A 21,759-nucleotide genomic window follows, 5' to 3' on the forward strand; every position below is an offset into this window, starting at 1 on the left:
GCAATAAATGGAGTTCTTTCTTGTTTGTTTTGGTTTGGTTTTTCTCTGAAGCATTTAATGTCTCTTGAGATAAGCACCTATGTTCTGCATCCCGATAAAGTTGTTTAGGCATTGTGGTATTTAAGGATTTGGTTTTAAACTATGATTTTCCTACATCTTAAAAAAATTTCCTCTTAATCAGGAGGGAGACAAACCATAAGAGACTCTTAATCTCACAAAACAAACTGAGGGTTGCTGGCGGGGAGGGGGATAGGAAGAGGGTGGGGTTATGGACATTGGGGAAGGTATATGCTATGGTGAGTGCTGTGACGTGTAAACCTGGTGACTCACAGACCTGTACCCCTGGGGCTAATAATACCTTATACGTTAATAAAAAAAATTTTTTTTTTAAATTTCCCCTTGAAGGGACCGATATCCACCTAGCCTCTCCAAAGTGGATCTGACATGGCTCACATAACTTCATAATTTTGCACACACTGTCCTTGTCTTCTGGTGTGTGTATGTGTGTGTGTGTGTGTGCACGTGCTCACGCGCATGCTTGCACATGTGTATGTGTGTTCTGGTTCTGCCAGGTAAGAGGGATTTTTTTTTCAAGGGTAGGCACAGGATTCAGTTGAATCCAAGATGAACTTAATAGTGTTCCCTCCTTTCTTTAAATTATTTGCAGTGTCTATGATCTAGCTATGCCACCGACCATCTGAAACTGTATTGCTGGGTAGCTTTGTTGGGTTGCTGAGCCACACAGGGCATATATTTGGGAGATATTTTGTGAAGGAAGGCTAACCTAGGCTAAAGACAATCACATTCCACTCATCACTCCCTCATCATTGAAGAATGAATGAGAAGTCAGAGTAGGAAACATAAGGTTTCATAGACAAGCAAGCGCTCTCAGGGAAAGGCAAGACAAAATAAAGCTTGGACAGAGTCCAGAGCTGGGGGAGGAGAGAGCCGTAAGCTCGCCAGCTTGGTAAAAGCAGTCATTCCTCTTCCTTCCAGTGTGGGCTGGGGTTCTCAAGCTTAAGGGCAGCGCAGCTTGGTGTTTGCCCTCAGTGTGTGAGTATGTCACCAGCTGAGGTCATCATCTGGCAGATGCGGGCAGATGCCCCAGCTAGGTGAGGGGCCCACTCCGGTGTCCGCTGGCAGCACTCCATGGTATAGCACTTCCACCAGAGGGCAGGCAAAGCAAGGAAGGGCTGGAGTGGTAGGGGAAGGCAAGCTCAGTCCCTCCTCTCCTGTGCCTCTCCCCGTGATGGAGCCAGAGTCCTGGGCAAGACCACACATACCTCTCTAATCCTGGGAGAGAGATAGATTCTGAAAGGAGGGAGATCAGTCCTTGGATGTTAGTTCTGCCTCTTACTCATTTAATCTCATCGTTGTAACTGGGATAAAGTATAATGATGTGAGTGGGTCCAGAAATCTGTAATTCTCAGGCACTGCCTTCCAGTGATAAGAAAATACGATGGAAGAGAAAGGGTTCTCATTCATCACAAAAACTCTTTGAGGTGCCTAGGGACCCCACAGCAACAGTACCAATGAAACCAAATGCATAAGAATGACCAGAGAAGACTGAAAACAAACAGTAGGAATTGATGTACCAGAAACCAACATTGAATAGGAAGCATTAGTAATTACAATGGTGTGATCACGTAATGAGATCAATGGAGCAGAAGAGAAAATGTATGAATTCAGTACGTAATGAAAGTGGTATTTTTTAGTTTTAAATAAAGTATAACTTATTTTTTTCTTTATTTAAAATGTCTGTGTGTGTTTGGGGGGGATAGAAATGAGGATGTTTACCTTTATGTAGCAGAAATGTACAAAAAGGAAAAGAGCCATTATCCAAATTCCCACTCTTTAGTATCAATTGCTATGATTATTTTAACTTATTTACTTTCATCCTTCTTTCCAAGCTAATGTTTTTTAATAAGTCACATATAGAACAAATAAGCACAATGTCCTTTAAATACAATCCATGGCTCAAAGTCTTGCTAAGATGGGTAACCAGCTGGACCTGGTTTGTCTCCCTCCCTCAGGATCAATCTTGAGAAATTTTAGAAACACATGGAAGGCCTGGGAACTAAAAACTACCAGTGACAACCACAAAAACTCTGATGAAGCCCAGGGGGCTCTGAGGCTGTTTGAGCTGATTATAGGGGCAGGTAGTAGCAGCAGCCTGGGACTGAAGCTTGAGGTAGCCAGGGGAGGGGACTGTTTGGAGGGAAGGGTCTGAAGTTTGGTCCTTGCCTACTGTCTGCCTTTTTACAATAGAAATCCAGAGCAGCAGCCCAACCACCAATGCCCTTGTCTGCAGGTCAACTTGAGGACAGTTTTACCTACTTCGTAGGTCGGGTTGCCAGATTCAGCAAACAAAAATACAAGATATACAGTTCAGTTTGAATTTCAGATAAATGATACATAATTTTTTGGTGTAAATATGTTCTGTGCAGTATTTGCAACATACTGAATTTCTTATGTTGTTTACATGAAATTGAAATTTAACTGTATGTCCTCTGTTTTGGCTGGGTGGTCCAATTCATAGGTAACTGGGATAGTAATGCCTGCCCTGAGTATCAAACCTGCTGGTAAGCAGTTGGCCTCCGTAGAACTTGGGACTCATTTGGGCTTTACTCAAGGATGTGAGGGAGGCCTGTAGGGTAACCAGCTGTTATGGAGCTTCTCAAACGGGGAAGGAGAACCGGAGTCTGAGCCTGGCTTATTGGGAAGTTTCCTTGTCAGCTTTTGGGATTTTGTTCAGCATGGCAGTTCCTATGCTCCTCTACCACCAAACCCTTGGCCTCAAACTCTAGAGCTGCATAATAGAAGGGTGGGGAGGTCACTAATATTCCAAAGTCTCCCTCAGCTCCAAACTTCTGCCTAGCAACCTAACCTGTTCAGTAGCAAGACCATTTCCTACCTGTAGACAACCATAGAATAAGGCTAGACTGCAGCTTGCTTCATGGCCAGGGGGTGGTGGGGAGAAGGTCTTTTTTATGGCTTCAAATTAGCAAAATATTATAACAGAATCAGTTGTTATTTTTCTTGTGAAAGTTTCTCTTCCATTTTATTCCTTTGCATACAGATAACTCGGTATGGAATGTCTGGTAGCCATATTCTAGAATAAACTTGTGTAAACATAGCCTAAAAGATAGGAAGCCCATTTCTGGGCAAAAGTCAAAATTATAACCCTGACACCAATATCTGGGAAGATTTGAATGAGCCTCCACTATCTGCTTTTACTTGCCAGAACTTGCATGAAGTTTACACTGAAAATGGCTTTTGGGTGTCCTATCACAAAAGCAGAGTGTTTCCCAGCCAGAACCGCCCCTGTGCTAATCTGAGAGCCATCTGTCAACATGGACCATCTTTCAGTCTCATCTTTTGCCAACAGCACTTCAAAACAAAGTCTCCAACCAACACTGCTTGGAGGTTTTATTAGCTCATTCTATTAATTTCTTGACAGCTTCACTTTGTTTCAAGGAAATCATGACCTAATTTAAAAAGAGTCAGATTCCCTGTGTTTAGGTATACAGTTCTATGGATTGTAACCAGCATGTGTCAAGTTCTTCAGTGTGACCCTAATGCCTTTGCGTGCAAAGGAGCCTATTTCAATTCATTTACTGCTCTGCTCCCAGGCTTTCAATGCTTCCACCCCACAGGGTTATTGGTTCAGCTGATGGATCCGAGAAGTTACTTAAAAGCAGCAACTTTGCAGCAAATCTTTTTTTATCACAGAGCCAAACCAAGCATTTTGCTTTCCTACCAATTGGCCTCTGTCCTGCTGGATCAGTGCAGTGTTTTCTTGCCGGTGGCTGGGGCTTGGGTGGAGGAGACCAGGCTGAGGACCAAGCTACGGAGTGACCCAGTTGGAAAAACAAAACCCCTCAGTTATCAGATTATGCTAATCTACTTTCCAGGATCCCGACTTCCCTTTCTCTCCTAAAGCTTTTTAGAAGATTCCATTTTGAGAAAGAGCCCTGAGTGGCAGAGGGCTGAATAGTTGCTGGGAGTCATACCGCCCACAGGATAACTAGTATCACATAATGTTGACTGACAGAGTTCAGTATGAAGCAGGATAAGTTGTCAGTGGGGCTGAGAGAAGCTTCCGCAAAGACAAGGATCAGGTGGGGATGGGGCAGTTTCAGAACCAATACATAATCAGCTGCAAAATCTGATAGAATTGTTATTTGATGCTTTATTTAACACAATGAAAGAAAGCAGAAAGCAGAAAGCAAGCATTGCAGGTCTATGCAGGACTGTAAATGTGTGCCTGAGAGGGTTGTGTCAATACTATTGAGGGACAGTTCACGGGGGGATAACAACTTGTCATATGGGGAACTCCTGAGTGTAGCTCCAACGGGCAGGACAGTTAGAAATCAAAGGGAAGAATCCTTATTCTGTAGCACGATCCACACTGAGTTTCGGTTTTCAAGAGGGGCAGAGGTCATTTTCACCCCAGAATCGTGGAAGACAGAGACAGCTGATCATAAGATGGGCACATCAAATGGACATGTGTTTGTCTGAGTGTCAGTGATTTTTAACCTTCTGATGGTGAATGATGGGAGCTCAGATACAGCTGGTGTAGACAGTGAAAATGAGAAGGAGGACACATCAGCTGTAACTCAGGCACCAAGGGAAGTTGGAGGGAAGAGAGGAGAAGTGGCCCGAGAGAGGGCAATGCAGCTGTAGATAGGGACAACGTGGGACCAAGAGCCAACGGCAGGACTTAGTGCTTGTAGCTCTTCCTGCTGGAAGATGAGGTGGTGGTGTACTTGATGGTGGAACTGCTACCTCCAGAGGAGCTGAAGCCACCCCCCATGCCTCTGCCACTGCTGGAACTGAAGCCAGCTCCAAGGCTGTGGCCGCTGCCATAGGAGTAGCTGCTGCCTCTGCCCAGGCCTGAGCCACCGCCCATACCGCTGGCACTGCCATAGCCACCAGTGCAGCCATAGCGTGTCCGCCAGACACGGTGGACTGCACCACAGCTGTGAAGGAGAGAGGGACAAAGACACACAGGACACAGTGAGCTCATTCTGCCAGCTTCAGTCCAGTCAGAGGAGCACAGGGCAAGGGAAGGAGGTGAGCAAAGGTACTTACAGATGTTGACTTGTCCAACGCCTTTGCCACTCAGCCTAGGAAGGGAGAAGACACGGGGGGCATGAGACCTCAGAGAGCTACCAAGGGACCAGAGTGGGAAGCCTTGATGTGAGGATAGCCCATGGGGAGGCTGCCTTGGAAATGGTTCTCTGAGAGTAGCCGCTATGGCCATAACTAGGGTGCCTTCGACTTGTGCTCATGGCCCAACATCCTAAACCTGGATCCAGGATGTTTGAGGGGCTTGTGTGATGAGTTACCCACCTGCACTCCTCACCCTCCAGCAGCTTCCTGTAGGTGGCGATCTCCACATCCAGGGCCAGTTTAACATTCATCAGCTCCTGGTACTCCTTCAGCAACCTGGCCATGTCCTGCTTGGCCTTCTGCAGGGCATCCTCCAGATCAGCCAGCTTGTTCTTGGCATCCTTGAGGGCCATCTCCCCACGCTGCTCAGCATCAGCGATGGCGGACTGCAGGTTGGCACACTAGAGGAGGAACATAGGCAGAAAGAACTTGAGATTCAGTCCTCTAGAGAAGACTAACCACACTTCTTTCTAGTGAGGAAGAATTCTGGAGTGTAGAATTGGTAGAAAGGGAACCCTGCATCTTCCTGTCTAGCTGTTTGACTATCTGCTAACCTTTTCACATCTCTGAGCTTGTTATTAACGCCCTATGCCTTTTGTATTAACCACCTGTATGAGGACGTGGATGGTGACTGATTGAATCTACAGTCTACATATTAGCAGAACTGGAAAACTGGAATTTTTTGAGTGTTGTCTCCAAACCCAAATCTGGACCACAGACACAAATGTGTCTGGCACGTCCACAACTAAATTTGCACATTAAAAAATATGGTTCCTTGAGGAGGTGAATTTTCCATAAGACTATTGAAACTCTGCTCTCATCCCAGCTCAGAGTCACATGTTTGGAAAACCCTGTTCTCCACGTTTACTTTTGCCTCTTTTTTTGAATTATGAGCAGATTTGCAACATCTTTTCTCAATTTGTACAGCCTGCCTTTCCTCCCCATTTGTTCCTTTGCAGCTCCCAGTACAATCATTCCTCTAAGATCAATCCTGTTGCTATGCTTCTAGCCCATAGTCTACTCCTGTGACCAGGAGAGATGTTTCTATGTGTTTGTATCATGCTCTTGGGATTGGGCCCATTTGTCCTGAGAGACCCAGTGGCACTTACTAAGGACAGGATGGTCTTTCCTCCCTTGTAGGTTCTAGTGCCCAGAATATGTCCAAATGATGGTTGATTACTGGCTGATGGTCTAGCAAAGAGATAGTACTTTTCTTCCTTTCCCCACTCCCACTCTCTGCTCCATCCTACCTGCTTTTGGATGTCATCAAGGTCAGGTATCTGTCTCAGGATCATTTGGTTGAGCTCAGTAGTTTCCTTCTTGGTACTTTGTAACAAGGTGGTCTGTTCACCTTGACCTGCAGGAGTTCAGAAGGAAAGAAAGGAAAGTATGGGCTTTCACATATGAACAATGGCTTTCAATTCCCAAATCATTTAATAAGTTTGTACTAAATAATATTACATCTCTAAGAAAAGTAGATGGCACAAGATTATCTGCTGTTTCACAAATGAATAGTTCTGGGGGATCATTGAGCACCTAATGTTGCAAAAAATTGTGATGTTCTTCATATCTATGGTATTCACAGTCAGGGAGAGGTTAAAGGCAAAGCTCAGGAGTACAATTTATTAAAATCTTTCTTTTCTTCTATTTTTGGCTCTTGCTTTTTACTCTTCCAGCCTTCAACAAAGGGACTAAGACACCTAATCTTGATAAACTCACCATCTTTGGGTGAATTCATTTTGTGCTGCTTCATGCTTATTGATTTATCCTTTGTATCTAAAAAGAGGAAGAGGAAAGATACTTGAGCCAATAAGTAAAGAATTTTTAAATAGCCTGTCTTGACCCAACCTTTCACACTAAATGGATGGTTCTTGAACTATCAGTTCATGGAGCCTAGAAAGTGACTACTCTCTCATTTTCTCCCTTATTGTGTACTTGGTGATGAAACCCACTGTCTGTTTTGTTTTTCTTAGGCAATAATTTACCATTTTTATTTCAACTGGATATTTTTTCCTAAGCAATCATGCCCACAACTAAACCTGGCCACACATAGACTTGAAATATGGGCTTCAGAAACAAGCTCCTATCTCTGAAGTTCTCCACCAGGACTGCATGTGTCTGGGCCTCGAGTCCAGACAATCATTAAAGGAGGGAAGACATTCCAGTTGCCTCCTGAAGTTGTTGAGGTACTGTTCACACATAGGCTTCAGGTTTGGCCTTAAGGTCTTGGTGCTCTGATTCTGAAGGTGGGTTCACTTGGTGTCTAGTAACTTGTTCTACTGCTCCAGGAACCACACCCAGAAGAAGACAGGATGGTCATTTTCCAAACATAGAAAGAAAATAAGATGTTTGTACTGTTAGATTTCTAAATAGGTCAGGGTGGTCTCCATGGTGCTGGGCTACTAAACAATGTAGAGAGGTTCAGTTTGGGATGCATGTTCCACAAATCTTTTTCCTTCTCAACCCACAGATCTCCTCAATGAAATTCCCCCAAAAGACCTTTGAGATGTTCCTTCCCTATAAGTTACTGTGGCCATTCAATGAATTTTCGTCACTTCCTCTCCTTCTCTTGACAAGCAGAATCACAAATGTAATTTAAAATAGTTTTTACCAGATAACATTGTGCAAAGCTTTTATTTTCCAGAGGATGTCAGTAGAAGGGATGTTGAATGTTATCTAATGATTCAATTCTATTCTAAACTTCCATTTAGTGTAAGTATCTCTCTGACAACATTCTTGATAGATGGTCATGCTCTGTTTCTAGAATAAATTCATTTTTAATGGAATATACATACTTGTGCATCTCAAATATTTCTTTTTCTCATATGGACCAAAAATAATATTATCTTTCTTTTCTTCTTTTTGCTTTTCACTTTTTTTCTTCCTACCCAGAGCCTCGGAGCAAGTTATGACTGACCTTTTCTTTGTATCTCATCATAGACTCTTCAGTGATAAGTGTTAACCCATTCCATTCTCTCACTGCCTTCTTTTGATCCATGCTTATCAAAAGTAGAATATTCTTCCCTGGGAATGATGAAGGACACTTAAGAGACCCAGTGGTTTTAAATGATTTCCATCACCTTCTGCCTGTTGTGAACATGGAGCCCAACTGGCATCTCAGGGGAGAGCGAGTCCCAGTCCCCTTCTCCCTCCCTTCCTCCTGAGCCTCCCCCTGGTAGGACATTGGTTACTTGTCTAGTTTGGGAACTCTGGAATCCCAGTGGAGACAGGTCCTCCTGACTCACCTTGTCGATGAAGGAGACAAACTTGTTGTTGAGGGTCTTGATCTGCTCCCGCTCCTCAGTCCTCACCCTCTGGATGGTGGGGTCGATTTGCAGGTTCAGAGGAGTGAGGAGATTCTGGTTGACGGTGACCTCTTGGATGCCTCCAGGAGGGCACACAGGGAAACCAGAGCCCCCATAGCCACCAGCAAAGCCAGGTCCACCACCGAGCCCAAAGCCACCACCAGCTGCACCACCAAAACCAAATCCACATGTGGCTCCACCTCCATAGCCAAAGCCACCTCCAACTCTGCCACCATATCTGCCACTGGTGGCACAGCTGCCCCCTCCAATGGAGATCCTCTTGGAGCCACCCAGACCATAGAGGCTCCTGCTGCCAAAGCCAGCTCCTCCACACATTCCACCGAGGCCACCACTGCCCCTGGAGCGGGGCACAGAGACACTGCTGAAGCCAGAGCGGCAGACCCCTGGGACTCTGGTTGAGCTGGCATTGAAGCCATGGTGGCTGATGTTTTGGCTCTTCATGGTGGATTTGATAGACATGGTTCCTGAAGAGGAGAAGGCTGAAGAAAGCATGGAATGCTGGAGGGTAAAGCTGAGAGGAGGAGGAACATGAGATGCTTTCCAGAAGCCACTGTGCAGGGTGGACTGGACTGGGCTCATCCTGAAAGGTGACTTTGCATGTTGGGTAGGGCTGGCTATTAAAAACAGTGATTCTTCATCTTTGTTATTAGAATAGTTATGAAATATGAAGATTGCTTTTTTGGCTTCTGTTAGCCAGGGAGATATTCTCCTATCTTTAATCTATGATTGATATCAACACAGTAAGACTATTCTGAATTCACTGAAGCCCGGAGTTAGACTTTGTCTCAAACAAAGGTTCAGAATGTTTTGCTTGTATATCAGAGTGTCCTGAGTGCTCTCCTCTCCATCCTGGTATTTTGTGACAGCTGAGAACTAGAAATCTGAAAGTTATCTATTAATATTAAATATTAATATTTTCCAATAATTGCAAATATGTGAAGTTTGAGTTTTTTTTTTTCTGTTATGTAGAATGTTGGATAGGCAGAAAAGGATAAGAAGAACTTAATAAAGCCCTGGATGCCCATCACCCAGATTTTGTTATTGTATCTAAGGTAAGCCTTATTTCATTCGTAACTTCCCCCTCTTTCTTCATCCACCTTAAATTTATTTGAAAGGAAATTCCAGAAGACCACGTGATTCATCAGTAAATAATTCAGTTTTTATCTCTAAATGGCACACTGTTTTTAAAAATGACCAAAATACTATTTTTATATCTTAAAGTTTAACAGTGATTCTTTAACATCATGAAGTGTCTAACATCTAAATGCCTTGTATTCTCATTGATTTTTTTTTTATAATTTGTTCAATTCAGGATCCAAAGAAGGTCCATACATATTTGTTTGAGTGATGTATCCTCCAAATCATATGTCTTTTAAATCATTTAACCCTCCATATTCTTTCTTGCAATTTATTTATTAAATAAGCTATGTTAATTGTTCCGTAGAATTTTTTTATTCTTTGTCTTTGCATCCACTGGTGTCATTAAATATGTTACTCTCTCCTCTGTGTTCCTGTCAATGGTAAATTAAATCTAGAAGAGTAACAAGTTTATTTCACATATTTAAACTTTTTTAGAAGTAGGTGTAGTTGAAAGTGTATAAAAATGAATATTATCACTGGGGTGGCTGTGTGGTTGAGTTGGTTAAGTGACTGACTCTTAATTTTGACTTGGGTCATGATCTCAAGGTCATTAGATTGAGCCTGACATCAGACTCCCTGCTCAGCACAAAGTCTGCTTCAGATTCTCTACATCTCCCTCTTCCCTTCCTCTCACTTGCACACACACCCACTCTCTCTCAATAAACAAATAAATAAAATCTTAATAAAAGAACAAATATTTTTTAAAATAATGATATTATATATATATGCTTAATAAATATTTACATCTTTAGAAATGACTAAATAATGTGTATTTGTCCATCAAAATAAATTCTCAAGGCAAGTCTCCAGCCATATGATTGAAGATGTTTTTGTGCTTTGAGGGGACCGTTTGCATGCATACTTCCTTTAGGTGTTTCAGTTATGCTTGTGTTGTACCTACTTTATCTTCTTTATCTGTATTTCCTTTTGACTCTTCTTTAACACACTTTGCCCCATCCTCCAGTTCATGAAATTCTCTTTTCTCAATATTGTCCTGTAAGTCCTTTATTGTGCATTTAACATACCTATTATCATTTGTATTGATATTAATTTGGCCTTCATTTGCACCATGGCTTTATTTTTCTCTCTGCCTCATATCTGACTTCCCTAAGTAAAGTTTTAGCTATTATTGTCTCATTATATGGTTTTTATTCTCTAATTTAATAGAGGATTTATTTCATTAATTTTGGTAATGTTTTATAGCAACTTTGTGCTAGTGAGTGATCATTACCTGTCTTTCATTTTTCATATTCATTTCATTTTCAAACACATGTTATCTTTTGTGGGTCCTAAAATGGTTCCTTTCTGACTACTCCTCATCCATGAGTGAGGTGAACTCCTTCTTGACCAGTCAGTCATTTGTAGAAAGTATTTTGGGGCATGGGCTGGGCCATACGCAGGCTAACATATTGGGTGGATAATTCTTACTCCTCAAAACACCCTACCCAACAACTGCAGAGTGGCTTACATTTCCCAGTCACTGATTTTTTCTTTCACTAACAATGCTGCCAATAGGCCTTGTCTTTTAATAGTTTTTCAATTCTACCTCCACATTTCTTGAAACTTCATGACCAATAGGGTCCTGCCTCAAGTCACACTCCTAGTTCTGACCATTGCAAATAAGGACTTCTTGGATTTACACATGATGACTTGTCCTTCACATTGACATACTTGGGCTAAATGAGTCAATAGTGCCTGGCATATAAAAAAACTTCAACATCAGCCTGCTTCTTTAGCTTGTGTCCAGTGATTATTTTGATAGATAATTTCTTGTGTTCCATGAGCTGAAACAACAACAACAACAAAAATAAGAAAACTGAGGAAACCTCACCTCTCAATGTTTGCATATTATCCCTGTGATGGGACACTCCTTCACCACTTAGCTAGGCTTACTCTGAACCTACAGATCAGTACAAGGTGAATACATAAGATTTTCTCAAAACTTTTCTGAGCATGTGTCTTCCTGGATATATGCATGACTTCCTAAATTCTCTCATACACAGACCAACTTTTAAATGTGCTAATTTCCCAAAGAGTTTCTAGATCTTAGAGGTCAGATGGTCTGTTGTTTGTTTCTTCCTATAATCTCTTGCCCCCGGCCTCTGTGAGTTTGTAGTCTTCCTGGCAGTTCTTCCTTGCTGTTTTTTCTTTTCTTTATCTACATTTTCTCATCTTTTATCTTTTCTCTTATCTCTTAACTACATCTCTTATCTACATTTGGATTTATGTGAAATGAAGTTAAGAACATTGCCTTAGTTCTTAGGAACTCCTCTAGACATGTTTGAAGAGACTATACTGTTATTTGCAAATACGGTTGACAATTGATTTCTGTAGTTCAAGGTATATGTGCCAGGGGGATCAGAAGCAGAGGGTAGGGAGAGGGGAGAGGGTTGAAGGGAAAGAGGGAGGTTGGGGAAGAGTTTAGGAACAGGCTGTTGCCCACTCAAGACCAAACATGCAACAGGTAGAGGGTAGAGCAAGGGTTAAGAAAAATGTTAAAAAACAAAACAAAAAACCTTTGCTATAATTTAGAAATTGCATGTTCTTTATTGGGCATATGTTCGGTTATTATAAACTTTTGACTGTTTTCCAGAGCTCCTACAGAGTTTACTCAGTTTCTGGTTATTTTTTGATGTTTCTGGTGGCAGAATGAGAGTTTGGGGGTTTCCAGTCTGCCAATTTGCTATGATTAATTGCATCATAAGATTTTAATTAAATAAATCCATGTATACATACTGTTTTTGTAACTTGTTTTTCTGTTAGATGCTATATCTTATATAATTTTCTAGGTTAGTTGTTTTCTTTCCATTATTCCTCATGAGTATATAATAATATGAAAGTTAAATGGGCTTAGATTTTGGAACCCAGTCATCACTTTATTTGTTGTTGGGAAGATCTGACAGAGAATGAGGAGGTGCCAATGTGAGAGGTTACCCATGTTCCTGGAGGAACATTTAGAGCTGAATACAGGAGAATACTGATACAATAGGATCCAGAAATACCCCCTATATGTATTGAACTGAAGAAATTTTCTCTTGTGATGTGAAAGCCTGGGGACTAGGAAGAAAATGATCACTCCTGAAGAAATAGGAACTGATGTGGACAATGGCAGGACGAGTTGAAAGATGAGCCTTGCACCATACCCTGAATTTTCATTTCTCATTCATAAAAGTCAAACCTGGCCATGCCACACCAGAGGGGAGATGTGGAGGCATTTCTTCTGAAGACCGAAGACTCAGCTTCATCTATTTGAGAGTCTTAGGGTGTGACAAGGTGGGAATTTCCATTCTTATTATGCCATCACACCAAGAAATCAGCATATGAGTTTTGTGCCTGAGTCTTTGGATTCTTGATTTGAGAACCTCTAGTATTTTCAATTTTTCATTGTTGTGAAGACTTTGGATTCACATCCAGGTACATACACCTTCCCACATTTGTGCTATTTCTCCAGTATACATTTCTAGAAAGATAATTGCAGTTCAGAATTATGTACACTTTAACTTCTCTTGATACACCTTGTCAGGCAAATTTCTTGGTCATGGAGCTAATTCCAAGTAAAAATCAAATATCTTATCCCTTATTAAATGTTCTTTTGATCTGATAGGTCAAAAATACACTTCCCCAACTGACAGTATAGGGTTCATTCCTGTGGGATGTAATGAAATTACATCTAATGTAAGTGATTATATGACTTAGAGACCAAGCCATTTCAAACAGATACAGGCAGTAAAAATCAGAGTATAAAATGGTGGTAGACCAGATTCTTCCAATTCCATTTGACAAATATTTAAATTAAATCTTATCTAGGAAAAAAATCTGAGTGTCAGGATGCTAAACTGTAGGCTTTTGTGCCTCTCTCAAGGAAAAGAGTGAAGTAAGTGACGAGTGGGAGTATCTTTAATAAATAAACAGGTATTTGTCCATTGAAAAGCTCAAGCTAACAAATCAAGGTCATAAAACAATGCATTATGTAATAAATCTGCTTTATTTAGCAATTAGAAGAAAGCAAAGAGTAGAAGGAATGTCACAGGGATAGAGATTCTATACATTGTAAAACTAGTCACTTTTGCTTTCAAGACCATTGCAAGACAGGAGGAACCTAACACTGGGAACTTGGGGAATTCCTGGGCACCTGGAAGCAAAGGGCAAGTTGCTCTGTTCTGGACAAGGACCCAGGCAGTGTTTCTGTAATAAAAATGGGCAGAGATAATTTACTTCTGATTCTCAGCCTCATATACAAAGTAGTGGAGGCAAGAGAGTAATTATTTGGTAACAAACTGAGACCCAGTTGTGGTTATATTATGATGTAAATCAGAGGTTGACCTTCTATGGTGAGCAATGGATAAGCAGGTGGGTCAGATATCAGCAGTGAGGTGACATGAAGGTGCTCAGCAACCTCAGCTCAAACTCAGAAAGTAAGAGAAATCAGAGACAAGAGAGAAGTGGCCCAAGAGAGGGCAATGCAGCTGTAGACGGGGACAAGGTGGGACCAAGAGCCAACGGCAGGACTTAGTGCTTGTAGCTCTTCCTGCTGGAAGATGAGGTGGTGGTGTACTTGATGGTGGAACTGCTACCTCCAGAGGAGCTGAAGCCACTCCCCATGCCTCTGCCACTGCTGGAACTGAAGCCAGCTCCAAGGCTGTGGCCGCTGCCATAGGAGTAGCCGCTGCCTCCGCCCAGGCCTGAGCCACCGCCCATACCGCTGGCACTGCCATAGCCACCAGCACTACCATAGCCTCCAGACACGGTGGAGTGCACCACAGCTGTGAAGGAGAGAGGGACAAAGACACACAGGACACAGTGAGCTCATTCTGCCAGCTTCAGTCCAGTCAGAGGAGCACAAGGGCAAGGGAAGAAGGTGAGCAAAGGTACTTACAGATGTTGACTTGTCCAACGCCTTCACCACTCAGCCTAGGAAGGGAGAAGACACGGGGGGCATGAGACCTCAGAGAGCTACCAAGGGACCAGAGTGGGAAGCCTTGATGTGAGGATAGCCCATGGGGAGGCTGCATTGGAAATGGTTCTCTGAGAGTAGCCGCTATGGCCATAACTAGGGTGCCTTCAACTTGTGCTCATGGCCCAACATCCTAAACCTGGATCCAGGATGTTTGAGGGGCTTGTGTGATGAGTTACCTACCTGCACTCCTCACCCTCCAGCAGCTTCCTGTAGGTGGCGATCTCCACATCCAGGGCCAGTTTAACATTCATCAGCTCCTGGTACTCCTTCAGCAACCTGGCCATGTCCTGCTTGGCCTTCTGCAGGGCATCCTCCAGATCAGCCAGCTTGTTCTTGGCATCTTTGAGGGCCATCTCCCCACGCTGCTCAGCATCAGCGATGGCGGACTGCAGGTTGGCACACTAGAGGAGGAACACAGGCAGGATGAACTTGAGATTCAGTCCTCTAGAGGAGACTAACCACACTTCTTTCTAGTGAGGAAGAGTTCCAGAGTCCAATATCATAGAAATGGCCTTCTTCCTCTTTTTGCCCAGTATTTCTCTGTTCTGCACAAATGAGCTAGTCTGGGAGTCACATGAGAAAACCTGTGCCCTTTATTAACCTCCCTGCAGTATACTGGACAAAATACCAGCAGATTTGGAAGAAATGTACCTACTCATTTCTTTTGAGTGCTGTCTTCAAAGCCAGACTGGAACCTTTTCTGTTGACCTCATGTGGATGCCACACTAACTAAGATATAAAATTACACTAATATATAAAATTAGGAGCATCCTCACTTAAGCAGATGAGTTTCACATCTAGCTGTGGAGATCTTGACTTCCTCATTCCTAACAGATTCTTTCACACTTGGGAAATACGGATCTTCACCTTTGGTCCTTGCTCAACTTTCTTTTTACGTTGAATCTTGAGCAGATTTGAAGCAATCATACACCCCTTCTGGCCTCCTTTTTTCTTTCCTTACTTGTTTCTTATATTTCTAAAACAACCAGTCTCCTTAAGTAACCTCTTTAAAAGTCCTAAGACTATCTTTTCACGTCTGACTAACTGGGATTATTCTTGTGATGTGACTGTATCATTCTGTAGAGTTGGCATCCATGTGCCCTGATCTGTGGGAATTCTCAAGGGTGGGAGCTGTGTGTTCTCTGCTCTCTCTGCTGTTCCCTCAATTCCGAGCATTTCCCAAAGGTGGCTGATGATCACCTAGTGGTGTAGCAAGGAAAGGATGTTTTTACTCTCCAGAGCCCCGCACCATACCTGCTTCTTGACATGGTCGATCTCGGATCTCAATCTCTGGATCATGCGGTTGATCTCAGAAATCTCCTGCTTGGTGTTGCGCAGGTCATCCCCGTGTCTGCCTGCTGTGAGCTGAAGCTCCTCATACTGAAATCCAGGGAGAGAGAGAGAAAAAGAGAAAGAGAAATAGAGAGAAGATGGTGTATATGGGCTTTCACATCCCAACAGTGGCTTGCCTTCCAAACAAGGCATTTAACACATTTGGACCATGAAGCCAGTGGTTTCTCCACAAGGGTTTTTAGGGAAAGTTGATGTGGTCCAAGGTCTTTGGATACTGTACATTGATCACAGACCCTCTCTCTAATGGACCACTGTCTGCCTAGTTCATTTGTGGACCAACAATGTTCTGTATCCTGTTTCTGAGAGCCAGGATCAGGGAAAGGACAAAAGCAAAGAACACTAGGTCTTTATCTAGTGACTTGGGTTCTTGACTTATCAAATTTGGACATAAATTCTATAAATGCCTGGTCTAAGAGGGCAGGGTACACGTCTTATGAGAAAATATCAGTTTCCTTATAGCAGATTTCCCAGCAAAGTCCGTAGCCTCACTAGTGATCAGGTAGGGGACACGGGCATTCCTGGGCAACTGTCAACTTAAGGCTCACCTTGCTCTGGTACCAGGACTCAGCCTCAGCCCGACTCCTCTGAGCGATCTCCTCATATTGGGCTTTGACTTCAGCGATGATGCTGTCCAGGTCCAGGTTACGGTTGTTGTCCATGGACAGGACCACGGAAGTGTCTGAGACATGGGTTTGCATCTGAGACAGTTCCTGCAGAGCAGAAGATGGTCAGATCATCTTTTCCTGTGGCACTGACTGATGTATCCAGTCCCAAGATTTCCCACCCTTTGCAGAGTCCCATCACAACAAATAAAAGAGGAGTGGTGATGCTTACTGCGTCATACAGGGCTCTGGTGAAGTTGATCTCATCTGTGAGAGCATCTACCTTGGCTTGCAGTTCAACCTTATTCATGTAGGCAGCATCCACATCCTGGGGAATAAGCCAACAACTTGGAGTAAGCTGAGCCCTCCTTCCCAGTCTCCACACCTTTGAGTCTCCCCCTCTATTCCCCTCTTGGATGTGTGCAGAGACCCAGAGTCCTCCCCCTCTACAAAGGAACATGATCCCCTGATCTTCATCAGCTCACCTTCTTCAGAGTCACAAATTCATTCTCTGCTGCTGTGCGCTTGTTGATTTCATCTTCATATCTACAATTAGAACAAGGTAAGACATAATTGAGCCAGAGATGGAGATAATACAGCAAGATCAGCCTGGGATCCCCACTTTCCACAAAACAGATAGGTCCAAATTGAGTTTTCCTGCCACTGACCCCCCCCCCACACACACCTTTTGTGTGTGTGTGTGTGTGTGTGTGTGTGTGTGTGTGTTCCCCCAATTCCTCATATCTTTTCTCTCCCACCACCTCTATGGCCCATTTGTTCTTTGGGGGTTGTTTTGGGACAATGATTGTGATTTTCATTTCCATGGACCTGTTTCCATACGGAGCCATGCCCACATCTGGACCTGGTCACCTGGCAGTCTTCAAGCATCTGCTTCAGGGAACTGAAGCCCCTTTTCTCCTTGAACTCACTTGTTCTTGAAGTCCTCCACTGTGTCCTGCATGTTCCTCAGCTCTGAGTCCAGGCGGCCCCTCTCCCCCAGGATGCTGTCCAGCTGTCTCCTGAGGTTGTTGATGTACTGTTCAAACAAGGGCTCCAGGTTCTGCCTCACAGTCTTGGTGCCCTGCTCCTGGAGCAGAGTCCACTTGGTGTCCAGGACCTTGTTCTGTTGCTCCAAGAACCGCACCTGGAGGAAGGCAAGGTGATATTTGCCGGAGAAAGCAAAGGAGAAAGAGGTAGGCATTGTCAGGTTCCCAGGCACTCCTGGGGTGTCACCTAGCACGCACCTGGGCTACTACACAGCATATACAGAGGCTCAGGCTGACAGTGTTGGACCCACAAACCTATTGCCTTCCCACTCCAGTGATGCTGTGTGAAATTCTTCCATGGACATATGAAGTCTTCTCACTAGGTAAGTTATGCTGCTTATCAATGACATTTAACAGTTCTTTTCTTTTCATTGAAAAACACAATCATATATTTCCCCATTAAGTTGCACAGTTTTTTAAAAATCGTACTTCAGCTAAAAGCATATTAAATGTGTAGAATCTAACAATTAAGTTCAATGTAGCTAATGATTGGATTCCAGTAACTTCTGTTTTAGTACATGGTTGCCCTCTACAAGAAACACCTTAATGGTCATGCTCTGGTTCTACACAGTTAGTATTCCTATGGCTATATAAATGTTTCTAGGTCTTTTTCTCCTAAGCCAGGCAGATGTCCTTTTCTTTTGTTTTTCTGACTCTTTCCTCATGCCCAGAGTCCTTGAGGAGATTTCTGCTGGCATTATTTTTTAATCTCTAGGAATCTCCAGAAGGGAAAGCTAACCCATTCCATTCTCTCACTGCCTTCTTTTGCTTCATGCTTATCAAAAGTAGAATATTCTTCCCTGGGAATGATGAAGGACACTTAAGAGACCCAGTGGTTTTAAATGATTTCCATCACCTTCTGCCTGTTGTGAACATGGAGCCCAACTGGCATCTCAGGGGAGAGCGAGTCCCAGTCCCCTTCTCCCTCCCTTCCTCCTGAGTCTCCTCTGGTAGGACACTGGTTGGTTGTCTAGTTTGGGGACTCTGGAATCCCAGTGGAGACAGGTGCTCGTGGCTCACCTTGTCAATGAAGGAGGCAAACTTGTTGTTGAGGGTCTTGATCTGCTCCCGCTCCTCAGTCCTCACCCTCTGGATGGTCGGGTCGATTTGCAGGTTCAGAGGAGTGAGGAGATTCTGGTTGACGGTGACCTCTTGGATGCCTCCAGGAGGGCACACAGGGAAACCAGAGCCCCCATAGCCACCAGCAAAGCCAGGTCCACCACCGAGCCCAAAGCCACCACCAGCTGCACCACCAAAACCAAATCCACTTGAGGCTCCACCTCCATAGCCAAAGCCGCCTCCAACTCTGCCACCATATCCGCCACTGATGGCACAGCTGCCCCCTCCGATGGAGATCCTCTTGGAGCCACCCAGGCCATAGAGGCTCCTGCTGCCAAAGCCAGCTCCTCCACACGCTCCACCGAAGCCACCACTGCCCCTGGAGCGGGACACGGAGACACTGCTGAAGCCAGAGCGGCAGACCCCTGGGACTCTGGCTGAGCTGGCGCTGAAGCCACGGTGGCTGATGCTTTGGCTCCTCATGGTAGATTTGCTAGACATGGTTTCTGAAGAGGAGAAGGCTGAAGAAAGTGTGAGAGGCTGAAGGGTAGGGCTGAGAAGAGCAGATCTGTGAGATGAACCTCCCGGCAGCAGTTTATATATGGTGGAAATGGGTTGGGCTCCGTCCTGGAAGGTGAGCTTGCAGATTGGGAAGGGCTGGGCTTTACAAACAGTGATGTCACATCTGGATTATTAGAAAAGTTATGAAATATGAAGATTGCATTTTTGGCTTCCTTTAGTCAGGGAAAAATATCTCCTGTCTTCCAGCTTTGACTTGATCTCAGTACAATGAGACCATTCTTAATTCACTGAGCTAGGAGTTAGTCACTGTCTCAGACAAAGGATCTGCATGTTATGCTTGTGCATCAGAACATACTAAGTGCTCTCTGCTCCACCTGTGTTGTACCCAGCAGAGATAGGAGATAGAAATATTCTATTGCATATGCCATCATAAAAATATTCTTGTTCTTTTTCATAATTAGTAAAGTTAAATATGACTTTTTTCCTTTTATGTAAAATTTTACCCACATAGAGGAGTAAAATAACAAGATATTCAGTTCCTATGTTCTTATCAACTGGCTTTATAAAGCCATTATCTCATGGTCCATCTTACAGCTTCCATATTCCCACCCTATTCCTTAGCAACTGTAAATTATTTGAAAATGAATACCAGAGACCATATTGTCTCTTTGGTATATCACTTCATATTTATGACTAAATGAGAGACTCTTTAGAAAAATATAACCAAAATATCATTTTTATATCTCTAAAGTTTATATATTCATTAACATTACCAAGTATCTATTCAATTTTCAAATAGTCCTGTCAGGATTATTTATGTTTTATATTTTGGTTTCCATACCAGGACCCAAATAAGCTCTATACATGTTGTACGTGGGTGATATGTATTTTAGATCATATATCTCAACTCTTTTTAGTCATTGGATCTCTTTCATAATTTTCTTACAGATTATTTGTTAAAGAAACCAGGTTATTTGTCCCATGCTTTGTTTCATTCTTGAAGTTTTCTTACAGCATATACAGGATGTCTCACTTAACACCCTACTGTGTTCTTTTTATATCCCATAAAGTGATAGTTAAAACCAAAAACTTAATACGCTATATATTTAAACGTTCCAGAGGTAGATGTAGTACACTGTCTATTTATATTGAATATTACTACTTATACACTTATTTGTATATTCAAAAATTGAAGAAGTCATAGATGTTCAAGAAACAAATACATGCTCCAGGTTATTGTCCCGCCAACCAATATACGAATGCAAGCAGCATTCCCAGTTTCTGTGTATCTTTGTAGTAACCTCATTTGGATATATTTCTGTGTTTTTCCTAGCGTATGTGGTGTGTGTGTGTGTGTGTGTTTATGAGAGAGAGATGGAGAGAGATATTGGGCAGGAGCGTATATGTAGAGAGTGTGCCCCTATTGTTAAAAAAGTATATATTGTATGCATACTTATGTATATATAAAACCCACCCATATATTCTCTTTTCAGCTACACCTGTGTTGTATTTATTGGTGTTTTCTCTTCCGTCTCCTTCAGTGCTCTAGGATGGCTGCTTCCTGCCTTCTTGCTCCCCTCCCCTCTCCCTGCCTCCCCTTCTACATCATTACTGTACATTCAGCAGCACCTTGGTCTCCTTGTCTGCTTCCAGCTCTGTCTTCATTTCTATTAGGGCTGTCTTGTTTCTTTGCTCCTTTTCTGAGCTCTACAAGCTCACATTTTCTCCTGTATTATCCTATTCATTTGTTCCTTCATTCTTTTATTGTATCATGGTGTCTATGTCATTGAGATTTGGGTAATATTTTATTGGAACTTTTTTCTGTTGAGTGTTTTTCATGTGCCTCTTGTTTTTCCTTTCCCCGTTTTTTTTGTTTTGTTTTGTTTTTGTTTGTTTGCTTAAATATAAGATATCTATTAAGGTCCTGGAATGGTTCCTTCCTGACCATTGCTTATCTTTGAAAGAAGTGAACCCCTCTGGATCTGCCACTTATAGGAAGTCTTCTGGGATAGGGGCTAGAGCTATAGCCAGGCTAACAGGGATTCTCATTATAACACAGAGCTGTGGGCATAATTCCTTTATGCTTTAAATCAGACAAACCAACAAAGGGTACTGAAGAGTGGCTCACAATTCATTCTCAGCCTTTTTTTCTTCCCAATAAAACGCTGTCAATAGGCCTCGACTGATTCCTTATTCAGCTCTGCCTTCACAGTTTCTAGAACCTTCATGACAAATGGGGTCCTGCCTCCCGCCCACACACCCAGTTCTGACTGTTGCAGACAAGGGAATTATGGATTTGCACTTGATGAAGTGTCCTTTATGGTGACTTGGCAGGAGCTCAGTGAGTCAGCAGTGGCTGGCATGTAGGGAAAACTGCATTAGCTTTGTTTGCTGTTCCTTCGTGGTTACCAGGCTCTTTGGTTTTGATTTGTCAATTGGTGGAGAGTGTTCTTCACTGAGATCTGTGGCTGTGGCCATCTTCTCTCTGAGTTTTCTCAACAGCTGTGCTTGCAAGACTCTATTTCTGAGAGAATATTGTTCTTTTTTTTTTTAATTTAGGGAATTTAAGATGTTTTCAT

General features: G+C 43.0%; 2 protein-coding genes across 3 annotated transcripts; both read right to left on the minus strand.

Annotated features, from left to right (window-relative positions):
* Positions 1-4,695: 4,695 nt before the first annotated feature.
* LOC116593812 (keratin, type II cytoskeletal 6A-like) lies at positions 4,696-19,243 on the minus strand. Of its 2 annotated transcripts, XM_032348303.1 has the most exons (10): positions 18,620-19,243; positions 17,483-17,697; positions 17,039-17,099; positions 16,786-16,881; positions 16,497-16,661; positions 15,853-15,978; positions 14,779-14,999; positions 14,518-14,552; positions 14,216-14,404; positions 4,696-4,845 (listed from the first exon to the last, which is right to left on the minus strand). In XM_032348303.1, exons 1-10 carry the CDS (start codon positions 19,157-19,159, stop codon positions 4,724-4,726), a joined length of 1,770 nt encoding a protein of 589 aa, XP_032204194.1. In that variant the 5' UTR covers positions 19,160-19,243; the 3' UTR covers positions 4,696-4,723. The 2 variants fall into 2 exon arrangements, with proteins under 2 accessions (XP_032204194.1, XP_032204193.1); XM_032348302.1 differs by lacking the exon at positions 4,696-4,845 and having other exon boundaries at positions 13,600-14,419; positions 14,497-14,552.
* On the minus strand, positions 7,452-8,960 carry LOC116593811 (keratin, type II cytoskeletal 6A-like). Its single transcript, XM_032348300.1, has 2 exons — positions 8,417-8,960; positions 7,452-7,468 (listed from the first exon to the last, which is right to left on the minus strand). Exons 1-2 carry the CDS (start codon positions 8,958-8,960, stop codon positions 7,452-7,454), a joined length of 561 nt encoding a protein of 186 aa, XP_032204191.1.
* Positions 19,244-21,759: the final 2,516 nt, after the last annotated feature.

The sequence above is a fragment of the Mustela erminea genome, chromosome 6 (assembly GCF_009829155.1).
Source record: "Mustela erminea isolate mMusErm1 chromosome 6, mMusErm1.Pri, whole genome shotgun sequence".
Taxonomy (NCBI): Eukaryota; Metazoa; Chordata; class Mammalia; order Carnivora; family Mustelidae; genus Mustela; species Mustela erminea.